This window comes from Muntiacus reevesi, chromosome 2 (genome assembly GCF_963930625.1).
Source record: "Muntiacus reevesi chromosome 2, mMunRee1.1, whole genome shotgun sequence".
Lineage (NCBI taxonomy): Eukaryota > Metazoa > Chordata > Mammalia > Artiodactyla > Cervidae > Muntiacus > Muntiacus reevesi.
In genome coordinates, this window is record NC_089250.1 from 247105451 (window position 1) to 247129070 (window position 23620).

At 50.1% G+C, this 23620-nt stretch overlaps 1 protein-coding gene across 1 annotated transcript; it reads left to right on the plus strand.

Annotated features, from left to right (window-relative positions):
* Window positions 1–231: 231 nt before the first annotated feature.
* Window positions 232–14200, plus strand: CES4A (carboxylesterase 4A). Its single transcript, XM_065920520.1, has 14 exons — window positions 232–289; window positions 3483–3684; window positions 7469–7610; window positions 7692–7825; window positions 8152–8305; window positions 9841–9945; window positions 10023–10127; window positions 10252–10290; window positions 10800–10940; window positions 11448–11522; window positions 11920–12073; window positions 12729–12857; window positions 13070–13142; window positions 14059–14200. Exons 1-14 carry the CDS (start codon window positions 232–234, stop codon window positions 14198–14200), a joined length of 1653 nt encoding a protein of 550 aa, XP_065776592.1.
* The last annotated feature ends 9420 nt before the right edge of the window (window positions 14201–23620 follow it).

Here is a 23620-nt window from a genome sequence, read left to right on the forward strand (position 1 = left end):
CAGTTTTTCGAAGAGCCAAGACCATTGACAGTGACTTATCACCCCAACACAGAGATACGGCTGTGGGCTGATGGGAGAGCTGGTTACAATTTCTCCCACCCTCTCACCTTCTATTGATGATTAAAAGAAGATAAAAGTCGGACAGCCCAGTTCGCCGCAGACACATTCGCCATCTGACATCTGCGGGGTGGACATCGTCCCAGACTGTGACAGGAGCTGGCTGGCCGGAGAATGAATTGGATTCTGTGCTTGAGTCTCACCCTCCTTCTGGTGGTGCAGACAGCCTGGGGTAAGCCCCTACCCTTCCCTGGTTCAAGAGGGACATAGACCATAGGGACAGGTCCCCAACTCAACCTCTCCTGGGGGCAGCAGGGTAGGGACATTTAGATATCTGGGTGGATGGAGGTGGTGGGCAGCTGGGAGCATGGACATTTATATTTACATTTTTATAAAACATATCTTATAATTTACATAACTGTATATGTTATAATTATATTGTATACTTACATTCTTTATACAATTAATACTGTTTAAAAATCTTATTATACTAGTGTGTGTGTGTATATATATATATCTTAGTGTATGTGTGTGTGTAAAATCATCGTGTAATCACCAACCAGATCAAGACCTAGAACATTTCAGGACTTCTCTGGTGGTCCAGTGGTTAAGACTCTATGCTACAATGCAGCGGGGTGGGTTACATTCCTGGTTGGGGAACTAAGATCCCACATGTCACGAGGTAAGGCCAAAAAAACAAAAAAAGATCTAGAACATTTCCAACACCTGACATGCACCTTCTCAGGCAATACCCTCCAAGTAACCACCACCATTCTGATGGCTATCATAATTTAGTTTTGCCCATATTAACACAATTTTTTTTTCTTGGTTACATGCAGGAACTTAGCTCCCCAGCTAGGGATCAAACCTGAGCCCTCTGCATTGGAAGTACAGAGTCTTAGTCACTGGACCGCCAGGGAAGTCCCCACATTAAAAAAATTTTTTAACTTGAAACTTTGCTAAAACAACTTTAGCATTCTGGCACATTGTCTGTTAGTCTTTTTATTGCGTATTTGTATATAGCTGTGATATAAGCACCTAAACAATTTTATTGTGTTTTTTTTTCACTTAAGATCATGCATAAACAGTTTATAACTTGAGTTCATAATTACATTTACTTTTTCTGAACCCCAGATACAAATAATGCTTCTTGTCCTCACTATGGCAAGTATGACTGTGATTCATAAAGTCTTTCTTTTAATACATTTCTGACTAGTTTCATAAGGGTGGACCTAGAGTGGAATTACTGAGTCAAAGCATGTGAATTTTTTATGACTTTTATACATTTTGCCAAATTATTTTTTCAAGGTGGTATATCAGTTTATCTACCAACAGCATATGTGGGTGTCCTTTTTATTGCATCTTTGCCAGAATTGGGTGCTATCATTTTTCAAAGATTTTTCTTTTTTCTTTTTTTTTGGATGTGGACCATTTTTCAAGTCTTTACTGAATCTGTTACAACATTGTTTCTGTTTTATGTTTTTGGTTTTTTGATGGCCAGGCATGTGGGACCAGGGATAGAACCACACCGGTGGCCCCCTGCACTGGAAGCACAGAGTCTTAACCACTGAACTGCCAGGGAAGTCGAGGTGCCATTGTTTTTAATTTATTAAGTGGAAATTGTAACTCTTGGTTTTAATTAGTATTTTATGACTTCTAAAAACATGGAATATTGTTTTCATAAGTGCTTACGTATTGCCTCAGGGTAGCAGAGTTAGGACCGGGAACACTCCTCATCAGCTCTGATTCAGGGGTGTAGAGCACTCTGTCACAGGCTTAGGTGCTCCCAGAGGCTGGGGTGAGGACAGTAAAACATTACTGTTTAGGCAGAGCTCTGATGTGAGACAGTCTGTGTCACCCTGGACAAGTTATACACCACTTTGAACCTCTATTTCCACATTTGTGTAGTAGGAAAATACAAAACAGTTACCTTATTAAATTTTTTTAGGCAGATGAGGTGAGATAGCATAAAGGTGTTTGGCAGAGTGCCAAGCTATAATAAAAGATCAGTCAATCATAGTCATTAGTTATTCAATCATGAGTGGACCCAGAATTCAGGGCAAATCTGAGTAATATGATAGATCTTGACCTCCTGACTCTGTCCTATGAGATCTCAAGTTGGTCACTAACCATCTCTGCGCCTCAAGGCCCCAGCCTGCTCCTCCAAGGGCCATTGAGAAGCCTACATGGGAGGACCATGACAAAGGGCCTTGTAAGTTGCAAGGGACTACACACACACAGAGGAGGTTTGAGATGATCCCTTGCCCCCAACTGGCACACACCTCCATGTTTGAAGGGTCACTATCACGGCCAGTTTTTGTGCCCAGATATTACTCATGTAAGACCTGGGAACGTGGGCAGAGAGGCCACCTGCAGCTAGGGTGTGAGGGTGTGTTCTTACCACACCAACTGTTGTTATTCAGTTGCTCAGTCATGTCCAACTCTTTTCAATCCTTCTTTGCTGCCTGACTGCAGCACGCCAGGCTCCTCTGTCCTCCACTGTCTCCCAGAGTTTGCTCAAATTCATGTCCATTGAGTCCATTGAGTCAGTGATGCTATCTGACCACCTCATCCTCTGCCACCCCCTTCTATTGCCTTTAGTCTTTACCAGCATCAGGTCTTTTCCAGTGAGTCAGCTCTTCGCATCAGGTGGCCAAAGTATTAGAGCTGGAGCTTCATCATCAGTCCTTCCAATGAATATTCAGGTTGATTTCCTTTAGGATTGATTGATTTGATCTTGTAGTTCAAGGGATTCTCAAGAGTCTTCTCCAGTTCCACAGTTCGAAAGCATCAATTCTTTGGCACTCAGCTATATCAATGCTATTTGAAAAATGAGTTGCATCAAAATCTCCTAGAAGGGGTTGTAAATCTAATTTCCTGATGCAACCTGAGATTCTCTTTCAGAGGATGTAGAATGGGACCCAGGAATTCGAATTTCCTGATGATTCCTCCAGAGGATTCTAATGCCCAATCAAGTTAGATAAAATATTTTGATTAGATTTGCTTTCTGTCATTTTGTAGGGTGAGCCCCCAGGGAACCAGGGCACAGAAAATTTCAGCTTTTTGTTTTGTTTTTTGACCATGTGACTTGTGAGATCTTAGTTCCCCAGCCAGGGATTGAGCCTGGGCCCTTGGCAGTAAGAGTGCAGAGTTCTAGCCACTGGACCATCTGGAAATTCCTGAAAAATTTAGTTTTGATAAAGGGGGAGGAGGAGAACGAAATGACAGGGGTGTTTTAGGAAGGGGGAAAACAAACAAACAAACATAGCTTTGATATCTTAAATCAAATACACTAGATAAAATTACTAAGAGGAACACAAAAGAAGTAAGCAATGACACAGTTGTGAAAAGCTTCAAGCTGGTGCTGTGGCAGATGAGTCAAGGTGTTTCTAGTGTCCAGGGTGACCCTTCTCTTCTCTTTCTAGGTGCCTTGCACACCAAGGAGCCTCTAGTGGATACCAAATATGGGACACTCCGAGGAAAGCAGATACATGTGGGGAAGACGCCCATCAATGTATTCCTAGGAGTTCCCTTCTCCAAACCTCCTGTGGGTGCCCGCAGGTTCGCTGCCCCAGAAGCCCCAGAGCCCTGGAAAGGAATCAGAGATGCCACCACCTACGCTCCTGCGTAAGAACCAGAGGACTGTGGGCTGGGAGGTGGGCAGATCCCAAGCAAGGCGGTGAACCCATGCCCACTTCTGGGCCAGGGTTTGAACAACTCACCGAAGAGTGCACTTGTGCACACGGGCAAGCCTGGGGACCATACTGGGCCTCAGTTTCCAAACCTATATAATGAAGTAGCTGGTCTAAATGGTACTTAAGGCACTGATAAGGCTGTTTTTTATTCTCTTGTGGGAAGGCTCCAGGCAAAGAGGAGGTGTATACTGACTGTGCCCCCAGGACCTGCTGGGGAGCTGAGAGTCCCTAAATGTGTGTAAGGAACAGTACACACACACACAGAACCCTGAACTCTTCCCTCTTCCTCGGTGCTTGAACCTAAGAAGGCCACATGTCACCTCTAGCCCTTCACTGCAGAATATGGGGAAACCTGGACTCAGTTGCAGTTTCAAAGTCCCAGGGTCTTAATGCAACCCCTAGCTGGGCCTGAATCACATGAGCATGTTGGGACAATGACTGCCCTTTGAAGCACTGGGCTTGGCAGTTTACCAAGAACAAGTATATTTACTGTTCACTCAGACCATTGAGTAACGCACTGTCCAGAACATTCTGTGATGAACACTAACACTGTTCAGCATCGGTTGGATAAATTACTGGATTTAGAAAAATGTCTACTGTGAGAACCTGGGTGTCAGGTGATATAAAAAAACTACAACTACCTGGGTATCTAGTTGTTAAAAAACAGGATGTCCACTGTTAGAATAAGATTGACTGTTACTGGAACACTGGAGTGTTGGTTGTTAAACTACTGGTCATCACTGAGAGAAGCCTAGGCATTCTGAATATTGTGTGACAACTGTTATTCGGAACTCCATGGATCAGGTGACAGAACATGGAAAAACCATTGCTGGAACTCTGAGGATCAGGAGTTTTGAGATTGGGGTGTCCTTGCATAAACATCTGGGTGTCTGTTGTGGGAATATTGGCCACTGGCTGTTTGGAACACAGAGTGTCTGGTGTAAGAATGTGTGAATAACTTAGAACAGACTGTGGGTGGTAATTAAGGGGAGAACAGGGAGAAAGTTCTTACAGAGATGGTGGCTTTGACCAGGGTAGTTACAGTGGAGATGGGTGGGAGTAGTCAGGCTCCAGATTTATTTTGAAGGTAAAATTGACAGGATTTTCTGGAGAATTGGATGTGAGTCACAAGGAAAGAAGAATAATCAAGGATAATGACTAGTTTGGGGGCAGAGCAGCAAGGTGAATAGAGGCACAATTTACCTAAATGGAGAAGACTAGGACAAGAGCACGTTTGGGCAAAACAAGAGTTCATTTTGGGGTATGTTAAGTTTGGCATGTCTAATAGATATCCATGTGGAGATGTAGAATAGATGGTTTGGACAAAGGGAGCTGAAAGGAGACCAGTCATCAGAATGTCAGTGGTGTGAAGCCCTAGGCCTGAAGGACATCAGCTCAGGAAAGAATAATCAGACTGAAAAGAGAAATGAGGGTTGAGGCCTGGGGCATTCGCCTGCTTAGGCTGGAAAGAAGAGGAGGAGGAATCACCCATGAGGTGGCAGGAAAACCAGGAGAGTGGGATTACAGAAGCCTAGAGAAGGAAGTCAGGTGGCAGAGGATGAGATAGTTGGATGGCATCACCGACTTGATGGGCATGAATTTGAACAAACTTCGGGAGACAGTGGAGGACAGAGGAGACTGGCGTGTTGTAGTCCACAGGGTCGCAAAGAATAAGACACGACTTGGTGACGGACCAACAGAGAAGGAAAGCTTTGAAGAAGCAGAGAATGGTCAACCATACAGAGAGGCTACCAGGGCAAGTAAGATGATGGGAGAGATTTAGCAAGATGGAAGTCATTGGTGACTTTGATGGGAATGGATTTAGTGTAGGTTGGAGACAGAGGCCTCAAATGCTTATAACCCCAGTTCTAGGCTCTAAGAGCCCTGGCTTTCCTGCTGGGATGCTGGATGTGATTTATGGGACAGCATAAAGAAAGCTGAGCGCCGAAGAATTGATGCTTTTAAACTGTGATGTTGGAGAATGCTCTTGAGAGTCCCTTGGACTGCAAGTAGATCCAACCAGTCCATCCTAAAGGAAATCAGTCCTGAATATTAATTGGAAGGACTGATGCTGACGCTGAAACTCCAATACTTTGGCCACCTGATGTGAAGAACAGACTCATTGGAAAAAGACCCTGATGCTGGGAAAGATTGAAGGCGGGAGGAGAAGAGGACGACAGAGGACGAGATAGTTGGATGGCATCACTGACTCAATGTACATGAGTCTGAGTAAATTCCAGGAGTTGGTGATGGACAGGGAGGCCTGGCGTGCTGCAGTCCATGGGGTTGCAGAGTCGGACATGACTGAGCTATCCTAACTGAACTGAACTGAACTGATCCTAACACCAACGTTAGCTGCTGCTGAGAAGTCAAGCAAAGACAATCTGTAGAAAGAGAGACAAGTTGCCTACCAGTGATCTTGGACAGCCTGGTAGGTGTGAAGGGAGAAAACTTATTGAAAAGTTTGGCCTTGAGGGGAAGAGAGAGAAGATTAGTTGCTGGAGAAGGCGGGTAGTAGAGGATAGGTTTGGACCAAGGTATGTTGAAGTGCTATGGGGAAGGAGTGAAAAGGAGCAGGTGATGATCTAGGGTTAGGGAGGTGGAGATGAATTACACCTACAAAAACACACATACACACAGTGAAGACAGACTGGCACAAGAGAAGGGAACGGAGGAGTAGGTAGACAGGGTTCCTGCATCCAGTCAAACGCGACCAGCCCCACCTGTTATAAGAATAGCCATCCCCAGGGCTGGGCCAGCATGGAGGAAAGGCAAGATGGCCTGACAGCCCAAGATCCATACAGTGCATAGGCACAAGGCCAAGTGCCAGGAATCAGATGAACACATCTCCATCCCTACCCTTTGAAAGCAAAAACAACCAATCAAAATTACTCCAAGCCAGTATTATAGTTAGTGGTGTATAGAGGTTTGGGATGCCCAGATTAGCAAGTGCCCAGCAGCACACACATAAGCTGGACTTTAAATGTCAGTAGGAGCTTGCTGGGCAGAGGAGAAGGCATTTGGTAGAGAGAACAGCGGCATGGGGGCTTGGGGGTGGGAGGCAAGAGGTCATGTGTATTTGGAGCAAAGAGTGACTGGGAGGTGATGACTAGATGGGAAGGAGAGCCTAGGTCACTGTGGGTGAACCTAGACTTTATCCTGGGGGCAGGAGGAACCAGGGAAGGTAATAAGGAGGGGAGTGACATGGTCAGATTTGTGTTATCTGTCAATCTTTCCGGCCAGGGAGTGGAAGATGAGTTGGAGGGGAGGTGAAGAGGCAGGGGCAGAGTCCTGGCCAGAGTGATGGTGGCCTTCACAGGGCAGCAGCCTTGAAGTGAACAGAGGGGGCCTATTCAAATGCTGTTTTGGAGTCAGAACAGAGACTGAGGGGAGGGCAGGGCATGTAAGAAAGGAGGTGCCCAGGGCACCCAGGTTTCTAGCTTGACAGCACCAACAGGTCTCCAACAGGAGCAGGGAACTGCTTCCTTCCTTGGGAACAGGCACATCAAGCTGCAAGGCAGGAAATGCCAACCTGCCTCTTACCCCTGGACCTAATGTTAGTGGAGACTGCTAGGACAAGAATACACACGCACACCCACCCACACGTTGCCTGAATTTTGCTTTGGGTTCTAGTCCCTCACTACTGGAACCTGGGTTGAAACCATTCTCCCTACTATCATCACGGCACTGAAACCCAACTCACATCGTGTCCACAGGTGCCTCCAGGAGTCCTGGGGACAGGTCACCTCCATGTATTTCAACACACACAAACGATATAAATGGCTACACTTCAGTGAGGACTGTCTGTACCTGAATGTGCACGCGCCAGTGCGAGCGCGCGGGGACCCTCTGCAGCCCGTGAGTACTCAGCCTTCAACCACTCACCATCCCACTCAAGCACCCCGCTGTCCCGCTCAGGCCTCAGCCCTTCTCGCCCAGGTGATGATCTGGTTCCCAGGAGGCGCCTTCCTCGTGGGTTCCGCTTCCACTTATGATGGCTCCGAATTGGCTGCCCGGGAGAAAGTGGTGGTCGTGGTTCTGCAGCACAGACTCGGCATCTTGGGCTTCCTCAGGTGGGCGGGACCGGAAACCCGCGCCTGGGGTCAGGGGCGGGGCCTCCTCGGCTCTTGGGCTAAAGGCGGAGGAGGTGAGGATTGGGTGGAAGAAAGGGGGCGTGGCCTATGGGGGCGTATCCTCGTGAGGGGCGTGGCAGGGAGGGGTCTAATACTTGGAGCGGACAGGTGGGTACTCGCTACCGCATGGGGCCGTGTCCAATTATAAGGAAGGAGATGCGGTGGTTAGACCTAGTCTCTGAGGGACAGGGCGGGACAAGGCGCGGGGCTCCCCAGCACCCAGGCGTCGGGGCTCCTGATGCTGAGAGTGAGCCCCGCGCGCTCAGCACTGGGGACAGCCAAGCGCGCGGAAACTGGGCGCTGCTGGACCAGGTTGCGGCTCTGCGCTGGGTGCAGAAGAACATCGAAGCCTTCGGCGGAGACCCAGGCTGCGTGACTTTGTTCGGCCAGTCATCAGGGGCCATGTGCATCTCGGGACTGGTGAGTGCAATGCCCAGATAGACCTAAGCACAGTCGCAGGACCGCGTGGCCCATGGGTTCTGCACATATACTTGTGCAGATTTGGGTATACAAGAACATTCCAATCCACAGACGTGCCCTCACCACTGCCATGGGTACCACCCCTCACAGCCAAGGATATCTGTTCCATTCAGGGAGGAAACCAAGTCAGCCCAGAAAAGGCAATGCTAAGACTATGACTGTGGTGGGCCAGAAAGATCATCCAGCACTTCCTGCCTCCACATTCCCCCAGAGGTCTATGCCCGAAATAGAGACCACTGTGTGCCCTCTGGGCAGGGTTGGGGCCACAGATCAGGGGTAGGAGTCAGGCCTAGGTTAGAGACTGGGCTTTGCCCTTGACTTCTGGGGTACTGCTCACCTAGAGTTTGAGGGTAGGTCAGGTGCCCTGTGAGGGACATGTGGCTGGGCAGTCAGCGGGGAGCACATCACACAGGACCTCGTGCGCCACAGTAATAACACTCAAACACTTGAGCACATCCCGTGTGCCAGTCACTTTTCTAAGCACCTTACACATATTTATTCATTGAATTACCTCAACAATCCAAAAAGAGGAATATTCCCTTTCTGCACTCTACTTTACAGAGGAAGAAAGTGAGGCCCAGAGACGTTAAGCAACTTTGTTGAAAATGCATTGGAGAGCAGGCAAAGATTTTAAGCAGGGGAGTGACACAATCAGATGTGCCTTTAGAGTTGGCTCTGCTGGATCTGGGTTAAAATGAAGCACAAACAGAGGCTTGGAGATCAGCTTGGGGTGAGGGATGGTGTATCTAATGAAGGCTAGTTCTGAAATAGGAGTGGGAAGGATGGACAATAGATGAGTGATGTGGGAGGCCAAGTAGACAGGACAGGGCCAACTGCAGCATGCAGATGAACAGAGAGAGGGAAGGCCCAGGTGGATGGTGTCGATAAGGGACAACACCCAGATGGGGAGTGGCTGGAGCAAGTTTGGGGCACATTAAGTCTGAGGTGCCCAGAGGACAGGATGGGGGTCCGAAATGGCAACCCACTCCAGTACTCTTGCCTGAAAAATCCCATGGATGGAGAAGTCTGGTAGGCTACAGTCCATGGAGTCGCAAAGAGTCAGACACGACTGAGCAACTTCACTTCACTTCTCCAACCTGGGTAGCAGGGGAAGGCTAAGAGCTATCAGCGCAGGTAATTGGGGTCATGGGAATCACAGGGTCCCCTTCCCATATTCCTAGCCCAGTAGCAGAGGGGGGCCCCTATTGGTTTGTTACACCAGCAGAACCACTACAGCAATGCCAGATGCCCTGCGGGACCCCTGGGGCCATTCCACAGAGCAGGATATGGATGCCCAGAGAGTAGAAGGCACAGGGTCTAGGTTTAGGACTCCAACCCAGAACTCCTGTCTCCCTCCTTGCTTCTGCCCTCTCTGGGCCCCTTCAAGCAGCCCAGCCAGGCCAGAAAGTCACCCCAAACTGCCCAAGGGCCCCCATTTGTGCATGTCATGGCTGCCACTCCCCCCACCCCTGCAGATGACATCACCTCTAGCCCGGGGTCTCTTCCATCGGGCCATTTCCCAGAGTGGCACCGCAGCACTCCACATCTTCATCACTCCTGATCCACTGAAGGTGGCCAAGGTAAATGCCTCCTCTCGCCTAAGGTTCAGCAAGGGAGGCAAGATGGGCACACCCCCAAGCACCTCTTCTCTTCACAGAAGATTGCCCAGCTGGCAGGCTGCAATCACAACAGCACAAAGATTCTGGTAGACTGCCTGAGAGCACTATCAGGGGCTGAGGTGATGCGTGTTTCCCAGAAGATGGTAGGTAGAACTTCCTCCCGGCCTCTGACCCAGCTGCCTGCATCCTTCTGACCTGGTACCCAGCCTTCCCAGGCACCATGCCATAGAAGATTCCCTTTAGTCCCATCCTCTTCTCTTCCCACAGAGATTCTTCAAACTGCACTGCCAGGAAGACCCTCAAGAGGTGAGCAGGCCCCATTCTGTCTGAACATCTCCTGTGAGCCAGACACTTACGATACTCAGGCCAAAATTCCTTCACAGGGCTGATGTTCCACTGGGGGCAGACAATAAACACTATAAATAAATGAATTATTCACTTCTTTAGGAGATGATGAGTTAATGAAAACAAAAGAAGGAGAGTAAGGAGGTTGGGCATGTTGGGAGGGGTAGGATTTTAAATAGAAAGAAAAGAGAAGTTTTAGCAAAGATTTTCAAGAGATGAGAGAATGCGCTATGTGAACACCTCTTGGTGTCAGCCGAGGGGTGGGAGATAGGGGAATCCTGAGTCTGAGTAGCCTGGTCCTGTCTGTGGCTAATCCTCTCTCACACCAGGTTGACTGAGCCCTAGCTTTTTCCCAGTCAAAGCACATATAGCTAGAGTAATTTCTGGAACTTGCTGAGCTGGCATCTTAGACCAATGGGGTCCTAGGAGGGTAAGTGGGAGGATTGACTAGAAACCCCCTTGCCTTATAGATTGTGTGGTTCATGAGCCCCGTGGTGGATGGTGTAGTGTTCCAAGACAACCCCACTGTGGTCCTGATTCAGGGGCAGGTTGCACCTGTGCCTTATCTTTTGGGTGTCAACAGTCTGGAGTTCAACTGGCTCTTGCCTTTTGTAAGTGAAAAGGAGGGATGCCCATCACAGTAGGGGTAGCAGAGGATGCCTTTTGAGCAGTGCTGGGTACCAGGTCAGATTCCACAGGTCTCTCTGGGGATGCCCAAGAGCTTGGGAGCCTCCTGCAGTCCCTGTGCAGTGAGAACTGTACAGGAATAATGAGAGGGAAAGAAGTGTAGTCTCTTGGAGGTTTCGGAGCCCCAAATCCTTAGCTCATAGTGTGAATGGGTCCTCATATCCATTCCTTCCCCACCAGGTGGCTGTATATCCTGGGTCCCTCCCTTGCTCCCAAGTGGATCAGGGCAGATGCCCGAGCTCAGGAGGGCCCTCCCAGCCCCCACTGCAGCTCCAAACCAAGTTAGTGATGGAGAGGTTGGGAGCAGGAGTGCGGGAAAGGTCATGGGTACTCCTACTCTGAGAAGAGCCTTGGGGCCTGATGTGGCACAGCTGGAATCCTTCCTAATGTTTCGACCTGGCCTACACCTGGGCCCTTGCCTTGTGGAGCAGATCATGAAGTTTCCAATGAGCCATCTGAGGAAAGAAACCATCATCAAGTTGCTCTGGAGTACCAGCACCCTGTTGGTGAGGGGCCGTGCTATCACGTGTGCTCTGTTTGGTTGGACAAGGCAGCCTCCCTATTTTTACCTAGTAACTGCTCTTCACAAAGGGCTCCCAGCCAGGACAGAGATGTTCCTTGGGGGGGGGGGGGGGGGGGCTGGGGTTTTGCATGGGATCAGGTGGCTGCTACTGGGCAAGGCTCTCCAGACTTCCTCAGGGACACAGCAGGCAGTTCTCATGCAGCTAAAACACTGGGGTAAGAATTGTCAAAGGGGGAGACCTTCCCAGGAGGCTCCTCATCCCCCCACACCCAGGCCAAAAACTCCTGGGGGTGCCAAGGCTAGATCCAAGTCACTGGTGTGCTTACCTCTGACCCAGCTGGCACCCCACATCTCAGGGTGGGTGTGACTTCCCCACCTAGAATGTCACCAAGGAGCAGTTACCACTGGTGATGGAGGAGTACCTGAGTGATGTGGATGACCATGACCAGAAGATGCTACAAAAACATGTGATGGACCTAGCTGGGGATGCTACCTTTGTGTACTCCACACTGCAGGCTGCCCGCTACCACCGCAGTATGTGGGGTCCTCAAGAGTGGCCACACCCTGTCCACTGTGCTGCTTGCCACTGGGCTGACCAATCACTCACTCACCCTCTCTGTACCTCTGGGCTGATGTAGAATTCCAAGTGGCCACAGAAGAGGCAGCATGCTGTCAACTGCAGAGAAGAGAGGCTGTTCCTTAGGGCTGAGGAGGGCAAGGCCAAGGCCAGCCCAGAGGAAACAACCTAGGGTGGTCAGGGAAGGTCTCCTGGCTGCAAGGACAGGCCTTTATAGGGGTATCTTGGAGATCCTGCCCAGGCTGACCCAGGCTTGGGCAACACGTGGGTGAGAGGTCAAAGGAGGGCCTGGAGAAGGTAGACACTGAAGAACTTTAAGTGCCAAATAGAGAGAGGAGAGGTTCAGTGGAAGGAAGAATAAGGCTTACCACAATCCCATGAATTGTTTTCATGTCCCTAGTCTGCAGATGAGGACTTGCAGCTCTGAGAAGTTGGGTGTCTTGCCCCAGGTCACATGACTAATGAGTAGTGTAGGTAGAATTTGAATCTGCTCCCTGGGTTCTGAAGCCCAAGCTCTTTCCCCTGCTTGATGGAGGTGGGTGGGATGCGTGGGGTGGATGAGAAGTCCGGGCTGAGACTTTCAGCAGCCTTCATTGGGTTCCTTGTTCCTAGATGCTGGCTTCCCTGTCTATCTATACGAGTTTGAACACTATGCTCCTGGCACTATCGTAAAACCCAGCACTGATGGGGCAGACCACGGAGATGAGATCGGCTTCATCTTCGGGAGTCCTTTCTCCAAAGGTGCCGAAGCCCCACCTGACTCCCCGCTGGGTGTCAATCTCTCCATCTTTGTGTTCTGACCCCACCCTCCCTGGCTGACCACAGGGAGTTAGCTAGCAAATTCTTAATCTGGAGTACTCTCCCAAATGAAAGCCTCCCAGCATGGAAGCAGTGGGGTGGGATGTCCCCACCCCATGGTCCGTTCTAAACACCACCTTCCATTCTGCCTCCAGGCCATTTCTCAAGCAAGGAGAAGGCACTGAGCCTCCAGATGATGAAATACTGGGCCAACTTTGCTCGCTCAGGGTGAGTCTGATCCCCCAACACGTGTGGGTGGTCTTCCTACCAGCGCTAGACCCAGTGGTCAGCTGTTTCAGATATTTGTCCTTGTGAGAAAAGGCACCCCGGCCTAAATGTCCCTAGAATGTGCCTCTCTTTGTCCCATGACCACATCCTTCATTCACTCAAGCATTCCACAGTCACTACCAATGCGCTTTTTTGTGGCCAGCTCAATACTGGGAGCTGGAATTCAAGGGTATCATAGACATGATCCCCATCTGCCAGTAGCCTGTTAATGGTTAACAAAGATATTAAATTACCATCTGGCATGATGAGAATTGTGTTAGGGGAGCAGAAGGCACTATGAGAGCAGAGAGGAGGTGTCTGACTGACCTGGGGTGGGCAGGGGCGGTTTCCTGGCAGAGATGACTTCTGATCTGAGCTTTGGCTAGTCTTGCAACTAGTTTCCATCTTCATGTTCTCTCTCCTTTCTCTCCATCCTCCTGATGACACTCAAGGGATCTTTCTGAAATATCATTTGACCAAGTCACCCACTTAAAACTTCATGGCTTCCCTTTGTTCCCAGATAAAGTCCCATCCCCTTCACTTGGAACAAAAATTTTCAAAATCCTTCCTGTTTCATCTCTTCCCCACACCTATTCTCTTGACACACTCTATATTTTCACCTAGCCCTGTACTTGTGCTTTCTTCCAAAAGCCCTGGGCTTTCATACCTCCAACCCTTTGCACATACAGTTCCCTCTGCCTCAAAGTGCCCTCCCACCACACTTTTCCTCCTCTTTCTTAAAGATCTGTCTAAATATCATCTCTGTAAGGCCTTCTTGAACCCTACCTCCCAAAGGGAAAGTGTATGAGGGAAAAGTAACAGAAGGAGGCAAGATGAAGACGAGCTAAAGTAATCCTCTCTCCTTCCTCCCGGGCAGAAACCCCAATGGTGGGAAGCTGCCCTACTGGCCACGCTACAACAAAGATGAGAAGTACCTGCAGCTGGATTTAACCACAAGGGTGGGTGTGATGCTCAGGGAGAAGAAGATGGCCTTTTGGAAGAGGCTGAACCAGAATTAAGGACCTGAAAAGCAAGGCAATTCTGAGTGGCTCTGCAGGAGGGAGCCTTAGGGATTGTCCCACCACGCAGGCCTTAGGAACACTAGCCATGGACATATCTGGGACAAGCATCCTGCCCTCCCCAGTCCAGGTCCTGCAGAGGGTCCATATTCCTTCCATGACAGAGCCTTAGCCTGTTTGGGGCCCAGAATCACCCTCTTCAGTCTGACATCCCATGATGTCCAGCTATCTCACTGACCATTGGATTAGCTCAGGCCCTTTCTGCCGGATTCTGCCCAGCTACCCAGACTCAGAACAAACGCTTCTCTTCCTTCTCCAAATCCTCCCATCCATCAAGGTCAACTTCAAGCCACTTCTTATGGGAAGTCCACCCAGATTGCCACTGCCCCACCACTGCAAACAGTTTAGCGTTCGCCATTCATCCTGCTCAACCTTATGCCTTTTCACATTGGACTGAGGCCTTGGGCAGGTTATATGTTATAAGGAGTGATGCTTTGACAGCTGGGGATATTCTCCCCTTTCCATACTGATTTTTCCCAGGGTTCCTTCAAAGCCTGGCCACAGAGACAGTCCTTAATAAAGACATGTTGACTTGCTCTGAATTTGTGTGCATCTGTGAAACAGTTGGGTGAAGCGGATGGTTTCTCTATTTGAGTCCTTGCAGGGAGGGAGCACTACTGGCTTCTCTCTGCTGGGCTGAGCCTGCGCTGCTCACTCAGTCAAGGAGAGCTGCTGTAAAGCTGCCTGGGCTGCAGAACACCTGGCTTTTTTTTTCACTGTCTCTAGTGCACCTCTCAGGACATCCACACTCCATGTTCACTTGTCCACTGGGTGAGGTCTTGGTGCTGCATTCAGACTCTTTACTCTCTGGTCTCTCTTGCAACCTGGGCATAACCCCACTGCCTCCCATAGGGTTTTTGTTTTATTTGTGGATTTTTTGTGGATTTTTTTATTTTTGGAAAATATACACAACATACAATTTACCATTTTAATCATTTTAATTTCAGTGACATTAAGTAAATTTACATTATCATCATCATCATCCATCTCCAGAATTTTTTTTATCATCACAAACTGAAACTCAGTGTCCATTTAATAATAGCTTCCTATGCACCCAAACCCTGGTACCCACTATTCTACTTTCTAGCCTATGAATTTGAGTATTTCAGGAGCTTCGTGTGAATGGAATCATACAGTATTTGCCCTTTCATGTCTGGCTTTTTATACTTTGCATGTTGTAGCATATTTCAGAATTTTATTCCTGTTTAAGACTGAATTATGTTCCATTGTATGTACATACCACATTCTGTTTCTCTATTTATCTGTGGATGGACATTTGGGTTGTTACCACCTTTTGGCTGTTGTGAAAAATGCTCTGAACATGAGTGTAGTGTTCCATGGGTTTTGTGCCATAAACTATAATGTCGATTAAGTTCTTTATTCCTAGAGGGTTTCCTTAATCTCTGAGACAACTGGAGGCTGCAAAACCCCGTGAGGTGAGGGACACCCAATCCTCCATACCCTCACATCTAAGCTGCCAACCCAAAGGGATGGCTGGAGGAGGGAGAAGAGCCCCTTTTGGGTAAACATTTATCTTCACGACAATGCTGGCACATAGATTTTATTATCCCATTTCTACAGACAAGTAAACTGAGACAAGAAACATAAAAGTCCCTGCTCAAGGTCATGAGCTAGTGGGGGCAGAGTGGGAATTTGATCCAGGCCTGTCTGACTCACCCCGCCACCTCTATCCAGACCTGGAACAACCCCTGAGAGAAGGTGGCCCCCAGAGGAGGTGTGACAGCTCCAGCTTCAGGGGAGGAATAGCCAAAAGTCCCTGTCTACCTCTAACCAGGCAATAGGTGACTAAATAGCCATTTCTCAGTGAAACCCAGAGTGAGGACTAGGAGCTCAGCCCCCTGGAGGGCGGTCCTGGGCAACCGATACAGAAATCAGCAGATGCTGGCTGAGGTCGAGCTGGGTCTCTCTCACACACACACACACACACACACACACACACACACACACACACACACACACACACACACACACACGATGCTTACATAGGACATCCTGCCCTGGGAATCCAGAGGCCTGACCTCAGACTGGTCCAGGACTGCTTCTGAGGCTCCCTCAGTTCTCTCCTGTGTGAAGGGAGCTGAAGGGAGCTTATGTAAACAGTCACCCACCCATAGGGTATTCTCTTCGGAATCAGAGGGAGAGCAGCTGAATCACAGCCAGGGCTCAGCCAGCTGCAGGAGCTGCGAGGATCATAAAGGAATTCCGGGAACCCTGGCACCTTCTCTAAGAACTCAAGTCAGCAAGAACTCTGATGGGCAACCTGGATGGTGGGCTGGGTCCCTGCCTCCCATAGTCCCTGCTTCATATCCTCCCTTCTTGCCTGCTCTTCTGGGATGTCACTGCTGGATGAAGGGGTTGGAGAAGGCAACGGACTGCCTTGTCTCCATCCTGTCTTCATGCCTTCGCTGGGATCCCCCGATGGCCACCTAGAGTCCTTCCGAAATCCCTTGTAGCAGGGAGCCCTTCTCAGAACTGATTAGATCTTGGTGAAGACCCCAGGGCGCTTCTGTGGCTTTTCCCCACGTTTACCTCGGCTCGCCCGGACCACTGTGAGCACAAAGGCGCACCCCTGCAAAGCTGGCCTGGGAACGGCGCGCACAGGAGGGGTTCATCTGGCCCGTTCCTCTCTTCCAACACCCCCAGCTCCCTACCCCCAAAGCAGCAATTACCGGCAGAGGCGGCCGGGGAAGGGCCAATTAGTGCGGGAGTCGCAGCCCCTCGACTGTGCCCGCGCTGACCGCAGCCCTCGCAGCGCCGCCGCCGCCGCTCGCCCGCCGCCGCCCTCCCTGCCCAGCAGACAGCGCCAACCGCCTGGGAGCCCCGGGGGACGCGACGTCCGGCCTCCCGCCAACTGCAGTGATGGATCCAGCAGCCTGGCGTGGGGCCAGAGCCCAGGCGGACGCGAGGGCGCCGGGAGCTGCAACTTGCTGCCGCTGGGAGGTGGGGGCGAGCGGAATGGGGCCTCATTCCCTGTGAAGACTCCTGCGCCCCCGACGGCTCGAGCCTGGCGCCTGCTTTCAGCCGCCAGGCAGGCAGGCTGCAGGGGCGCAGTGGTGGGCGGGGGTAAGAGGAGAGGTTCCCCTTAACAGCCTCACGGTCCTCTGACTTGGGGGCCTCCAAGGCTCCTTCCTAGGGTGGCCAAGCCCAGGGCAGATCCCTGTTGGCGGCCTTAGCAGGGCCTGGCTTGAGAAACCCTGGGCTTGTGCTTGATAAAGCTCCCGCGGCAGGCAAGGTGGGCAGAAGGGTGGGTGGGCAGTGCGGGACCGCAGGACCCTTTTCACTGATAAGCCAATGCATGGACTTCCTCCCCTGGGTCCCGGCCCTGCACAACCTGCCTTGCTAACCTATAGGCTTTGAGACCCAAGGGGGATCAGTCTTGTCCTCCGGGAACCCACAGGCTGCCTAGACAGAAGCACCAGGGACTTGGCTGGGATCCCAAGCTTATAGAAACTCTGAGGTCCAGGGAGGCTTCAGGTGAAGGAAAGAGGCGGCACCGCCACTTCAAGGCTCTCCCTTCCCCAGTTGACTCCTTTCTAGACCAGACTGGACACACTGGGGCCCTGCAGTCGGGGCGGGGTGGGCCTATGCCCAGCACACACTCTGGATGAGGCTGGGGAATGGAAGAAGCAGGGGAGAAGGGTTTAATGGAAAGGCTCACAAATGGGGTTCACCAGAGATCCGCTGTACAAGACTCCCATTTCCTGTGCCATGCAGGGCCGGGCAAGAGGTGCTGGGACCTCTGACCAGTCCTGCACGCAGTGTCCTGGGGTTAAGAGTGGCCTTATTTCTAAGCCCCCATGGTTTCCCAGGTGGTACTAGTGGCAAAGAATCTGCCTGTCCATGTAGGAGACATAAGAGATGTGCAAGTTCAGTCCCTGAGTCGGGAAGATCCCCTGGAGGAGGGCATGGCAACCCACTCCAGTATTCTTGCCTAGAGAATTCCATGGACAGAGGAGCCTGGCGGACTACAATCCATGGGGTCACAAAGAGTCAGCAACTTAGCACGCATGCATGCACCCACTCAGGTCTGGTCTTAGTAGGGAAGGGCTGGAAGCCTGCCTTGTGTCCTAGAACCTCATTCAGACCCTGCTGGACCAGACTTCCTGTGAAGGAGAAGGGATCACTTCTAAGCGAATGAGAATTCCCCCTTTCTATGTACCAAGGTGATAAACTGTATGATAAGCGAATGAGAATTCCCCCTTTCTATGTACCAAGGTGATTAACTGTATGGAGAGAAGGTGGGGGAAGACTGTGAGAAATTGGGTGTGGGGATTGAGTAAGGAAGAGAGACCATGACAGAGATACCACCTTCAGTCCTTTGTGGAATGAGGTGACAGTGCATTAAATTAAAGCATGAGAAGATTTCCCTGGTGGCTCAGTGGCTAAAACTGTGCTACCTATGCAGGAGGCCTGGGTTCAGTCCTGGTCAGGGAACTAGATCCCACATGCCCTAGCTAAGAGGTCGCATGCTGCAACTAAAGATCCTACCTGCCACAACGGGGACAGAAGATCCTGCTGCAACTAAGACCTGGCACAGCCAAGTAAGTAGATAAATGAATGGAAAAAAAAGCATGAGGGAAAGTATGGAGACAGGTGACAGAGACAGTGGAATAGTCTGCCAAGAAACTTAGAGGGTGGGGAAAAGAAACAGAAGCAGGCACACATGCACCCAGACAAGCAAATGAACAGAGAGCCAGGGCAGTGCTGGGGGCTGTCCTGGAGAAGGGCACTACCTGGGCACTTAGAAGGGGACAGAGAGCAAAGGATCTGTTTCTCATCCCCATTGTCTGACCGCTGAGACCCTTCAGGGCATGACAGGAGGGTCATCTGGAAAGGCTGTGGGAGCACAGAGATGAACCTCTCTTGGGCTGGGTTGGGGTGTTGGGAAAGGCTTCCAGGAGGAGCACCTGAAAGGACCAGTAGGAAAGAGTGGAAGGGATGAAGGTGGAGAGGGAAGGGGAGGAACCCAGGCCCGGAGGCAGGAATTAGCCTCTTCCATCCCAGCAGCTGTGCATCAGCGTGGCCCACACAGGAAGATTAAAAGAGGAACCAGGCCCAGAGCTGGAGCACCAGGGCCAGCACCAGGGAGGGAACACGGCCCCTACCCTGAGGTACTGGAGAGCCATGGGAAGGACAGGTACCGGGAAGGACAGGCTTATCTTCCAGAAGGAGCAACTGGAGGAGGAGAAGGGAGAAGTAGGGAAGCCAGGGAAGGGTGGAGCAGAACTGGAAGGGAGTCCTTCAGAGAACAGAGCAAACAACCTCATAAAGCAGATGGGCAAGACTTGGTGACAGAGGAGGGGAGGGGAGGGGAGGTGGAAGTGGAGAGAGACTCCGAAGTGTCTCGTTGTTCCAAGGAGCTTTGGGCCAAGGCAGGAGGTCAGCTCTGAGCATCCACCCGCTGCCCTCCACAGGTGGGCCCTTGGCTCAGAGCTCTCCCACCCAGCCTCGGAAATCACGTGAAGCTGCCCTAGGGCCTGGGCCCAAGAAAAGGCCCAAGAGGGTGTCCAGTCCAGGTTGGGGGCACAGCACGGAGGGCCAGGTGTTACTGGCGGAGCTCCTCCCCTCTGACCCCCTCTCCAGAAGCTAATCAAGGTAGTACTGTAGCCTCCAGCTGCTGACCCTCTATCATTGCAGTGATAACTCCATGGCCATGAGGGGTTGAGTTTGGGCCTCTTTGTCTATGGAGCAAATCAGAAGGGGAGGGAGGCCCATTGGAGCCCTGAAAGAACTCAGAAGCTTAGAGCAGACAGCCTCACAGAATAGAGTTCAACCTATCTCTTTTAGGCAGAGTTTGGGAGCTGTGTGTTCCTGTCTGGGCCTCTTCCTCTCTGTGTGTTTCCTCAGGCGAGCCACTGCCTATCTGGGCCTGGTTTCTACTCTCCAGTGCACTGGGAGCAATCTCTGGGGTAGGACACTGCTCTAACCTCCCTCTCCTCCAGCTGTGGTCCAGGACTCCTGTCTACTCTCAGCCTATTCATCCATAGGTGCTATGGAGGAGCATACCCGTGACCTCTCCAAGGAGTCACTGGGTGATCATTATGTATTTTCTACTGTGAAGGAGCAAGGACCCTTTGGAAGGGGAGCCTGAAGATGGAAGAGAAAGCCTTTCAGAAAATTAGCCCCAGTGGCAGGAAAATTCATCAAAAGCTGGCAGAATAGCTGCTGCTGATTCATGTCTCTCACCTAAGGAACAGCTCTCTGGGCTGAGGGCAGGACTGGTAGCTTCCAGAGTCTTCCAAAGACCCCAGACCCAAAACTTCAAAACACTGGAACTTTTACTGGAATTTTCAGCATCTGGTGGGGGGTGGGGGGGAGGGCGCACCATCATCTGTTTTTTTGTTCCTGAATCATAGGATTCTACAGTGCTAGGAAAGGCTGCTGATAGACAGTGGCCTTGAGTTTGAATACAACTGCTGTGTGATCTCAGACACTCAGTTGACCTCTCTGACCCTCTCTGCCAGGAGGAATTCTGACCTTCCCTACCTTCTAGGTGACCAGTACATCTATAATATTCAGTGCATGTGTGCTAAGTCTCTTCAGTCGTGTCCGACTCTTTGCAACCATATAGACTATCGCCCATCAGGCTCCTCTGTCCATGGGATTCTCCAGGCAAGAATACTGGAGTGGGTTGCCATGCCCTCCTCCAGGGGCTCTTTTGACCTAGGGATTGAACCCAGGTTTAAATGGCAACCCACTCTAGTACTCTTGCCTGGAAAATCCCATGGACAGAGGAGCCTGGTAGGCTACAGTCCACAGGGGTGCAAAGAATCGGACATGACTGAGCAATTTCACTTTCACTTTCCTGAATTGCAGCCAGATTCTTTACCACCTGAGCCACCAGGGAAGCCCATAATACTCAATACACCTGGGAAAGGAATAATTTTTCATGAAGAGTGAGGATGGAACCATATCAAAACAATTCTTGGTAGAGGGCCCATCCAGCAGGAAAACAGTCTGGATGTGGAACTCATTATTACAGTGGCACTTACCTCCCTCGCACTGCCAGGTATTATGGCAGGCAGAAGAGCTGTTGCAGGACACCCCTCCAGGGAGCACTGTTTACCTGGTTTACAGTGTGAATGAGCCCCAAAATGTAACCTAACGCCATGCCCTATGTACTCTGGACCTGCCACCTACATGCACACTTACACCACCCACGCCTCAGAGAAGCCTCTGATGGGATCTCTTGGTTACCATCTCACCCAAAACATCCGCACTGGGTGGTCTTTATAGCCCCTTCCTCTTCCAGCCTATCCATGGCTGCCTTCAGGTCCCAGAACTGGTCTGGCCACCAGGTCAGCCCGATCATTTGAAGCAGAATCCTTTGAAGGAGCTATTGATGTAGCAGACCCCAGAACCACAGAGAATCCCTTCCAGGCTGGTGAGGTGGCCGTAGGATAGTAACTCTGTCAGCCTATTTTTAAGACAGTGTTACAGCGCAATTGGGAAACCCTGCCTGCAAGGATGGTTTAGAGCTCAGTAAACTGGGGTAAGAATCCAAGAACAAGGCCAAGTTTCAAGGTATCAGCAGGGAGACAAAAGGAGATAAGATAAAAAAGGATGCATTTGGACTCAGGCGTCGATAAATGAGCCAGAAGTGGTTGTTGAATTATTCAGCCTCCTTTATTGATCCATTGATCTCTATCTGCAGGTCTTGGTTTATTCTTGGTTGGCATTTCCTGTGTCTGAGACAGTGGGAAGAGAAATGGAGAGAAGAAAGGAACAGGTTTTTAAGACTCCAGGAGAGAAAAGAGGCAAGGCCAAGAGAAATTTGGCAACAGGTATCAGGAACCTTAAAATGCCTGTATCTTTTGACATAGTGGATCTGTTTTCTGGAAATTGACCCTAAAAACACTATCCAAAACTTTTAAGAAAAAGCCTTCAAGCATCACAATGTTCATAGAAGTCTTATTTTTATAGCAGTCAATAACGGGAAACAATCTAAATAGTTATATCTGACAATAAAGGATCAGCCAAGAAGTCATTAGGAGTTTTATAAGATTACGTGGAGAAATACTTATGCCATAGGATTAGGTTAAAATGGAGCATTCAAAACTATGCCCATAGGGGAATTCTGTGGTGGTCCAGTGGTTAGGACTCCGTGCTTTCACTGCCAAGGGCCTGATTTCAATCCCCAATCAGAGAACTAAAATTCTGCAAGCTGCACAGCATGGCCAAAAAACCCCACAAAATTCTGTACATATAGAATGTCATAACTGTGTGAAGAAATGTGGATGGAAAAGGGCCAAAGAAAATGTACCAAAATGTTAGCAATGATTGTCTTCAAGTGATGAGGTTCTCTTTTTTTTCCTTATATTTCCTAAATTTTCTACAATATGCACTAGTTTTAAATAATTAAAACAAAATGTAAGGATGGAGCGAAAGACACTCATATGAGGTGTCTGCATAGAAGTAAAATAAGCATAAAGTAGTAGGGAGCCGATTCATTCTAGAACCCAGGGTACTGCTATGTCTTAGGTCTGCTGACCATTGCCCTGGCACGTCAAATGGACAGAAGTGATAGGATGAGGTGATACTGAGGGCGGTCACTCTGCAGAGGACAGTCAAAGGCTCCTGAACTCATTATTTAAAGATAAAGCATGAGGGACTTCTCTGGCAGTCCAGCGGCTAAGGCTCTATACTCCCAGTGCAGGGGGCCTGGGTACCATCCCTGGTCAGGAAACAGATCCCGCATGCTGCAACCAAGACCTGGCACAGTCAAATCAATAAACATTTAAAAAAAGAAAGGAAAGAAAACAAATAAGAGTTTTCCCACAAGAGAAAGGGGAGGAGGTCAGGCTAGATAGAGGGGACAGTGAGAGAAAAGGCCCTGAGGCATGTGGGAACCACAAGCAGGCCAGTGTGGTCGAATGGCAGGGTGCCGTGGGGAGACACAATGGGAGAAGGGATTGGGAAGGAAAGGAATGACTTTCAGGGGGTCACATAAGCTGGGCTGAGGGCCTTTGCCTCTCAGCCATAGGCAAACTGGGGACTTGGGGGAGGGTTTCAAGCAGCAGGGCAGTGTGGTTAGAGCTCTACATTCTCCAGTTCCCCAGTCTAGTCTGTTTGCCATCACCCTCCAGAAACTCAGAGAGGAGGGGAGGGGAAGGGGAGCCATCCAGCAGCTCTCACACGTGGTCAGCCAGACCTCCTGACCCCAGTCTGGCCCTCTGCCCACCACACCAGGTTCAGGCTCCACCTCCGGCCACTCAGACAAACCCCTTCACCTCCCATGACAAAGAGGCTCATTTGGTGCCTGGGCAAGATTTTGCAAACGTCAACCTTGTAATTACAAGGATGAAATCATCTGGTTCCTTTTAAGCAAACGGGTTTATT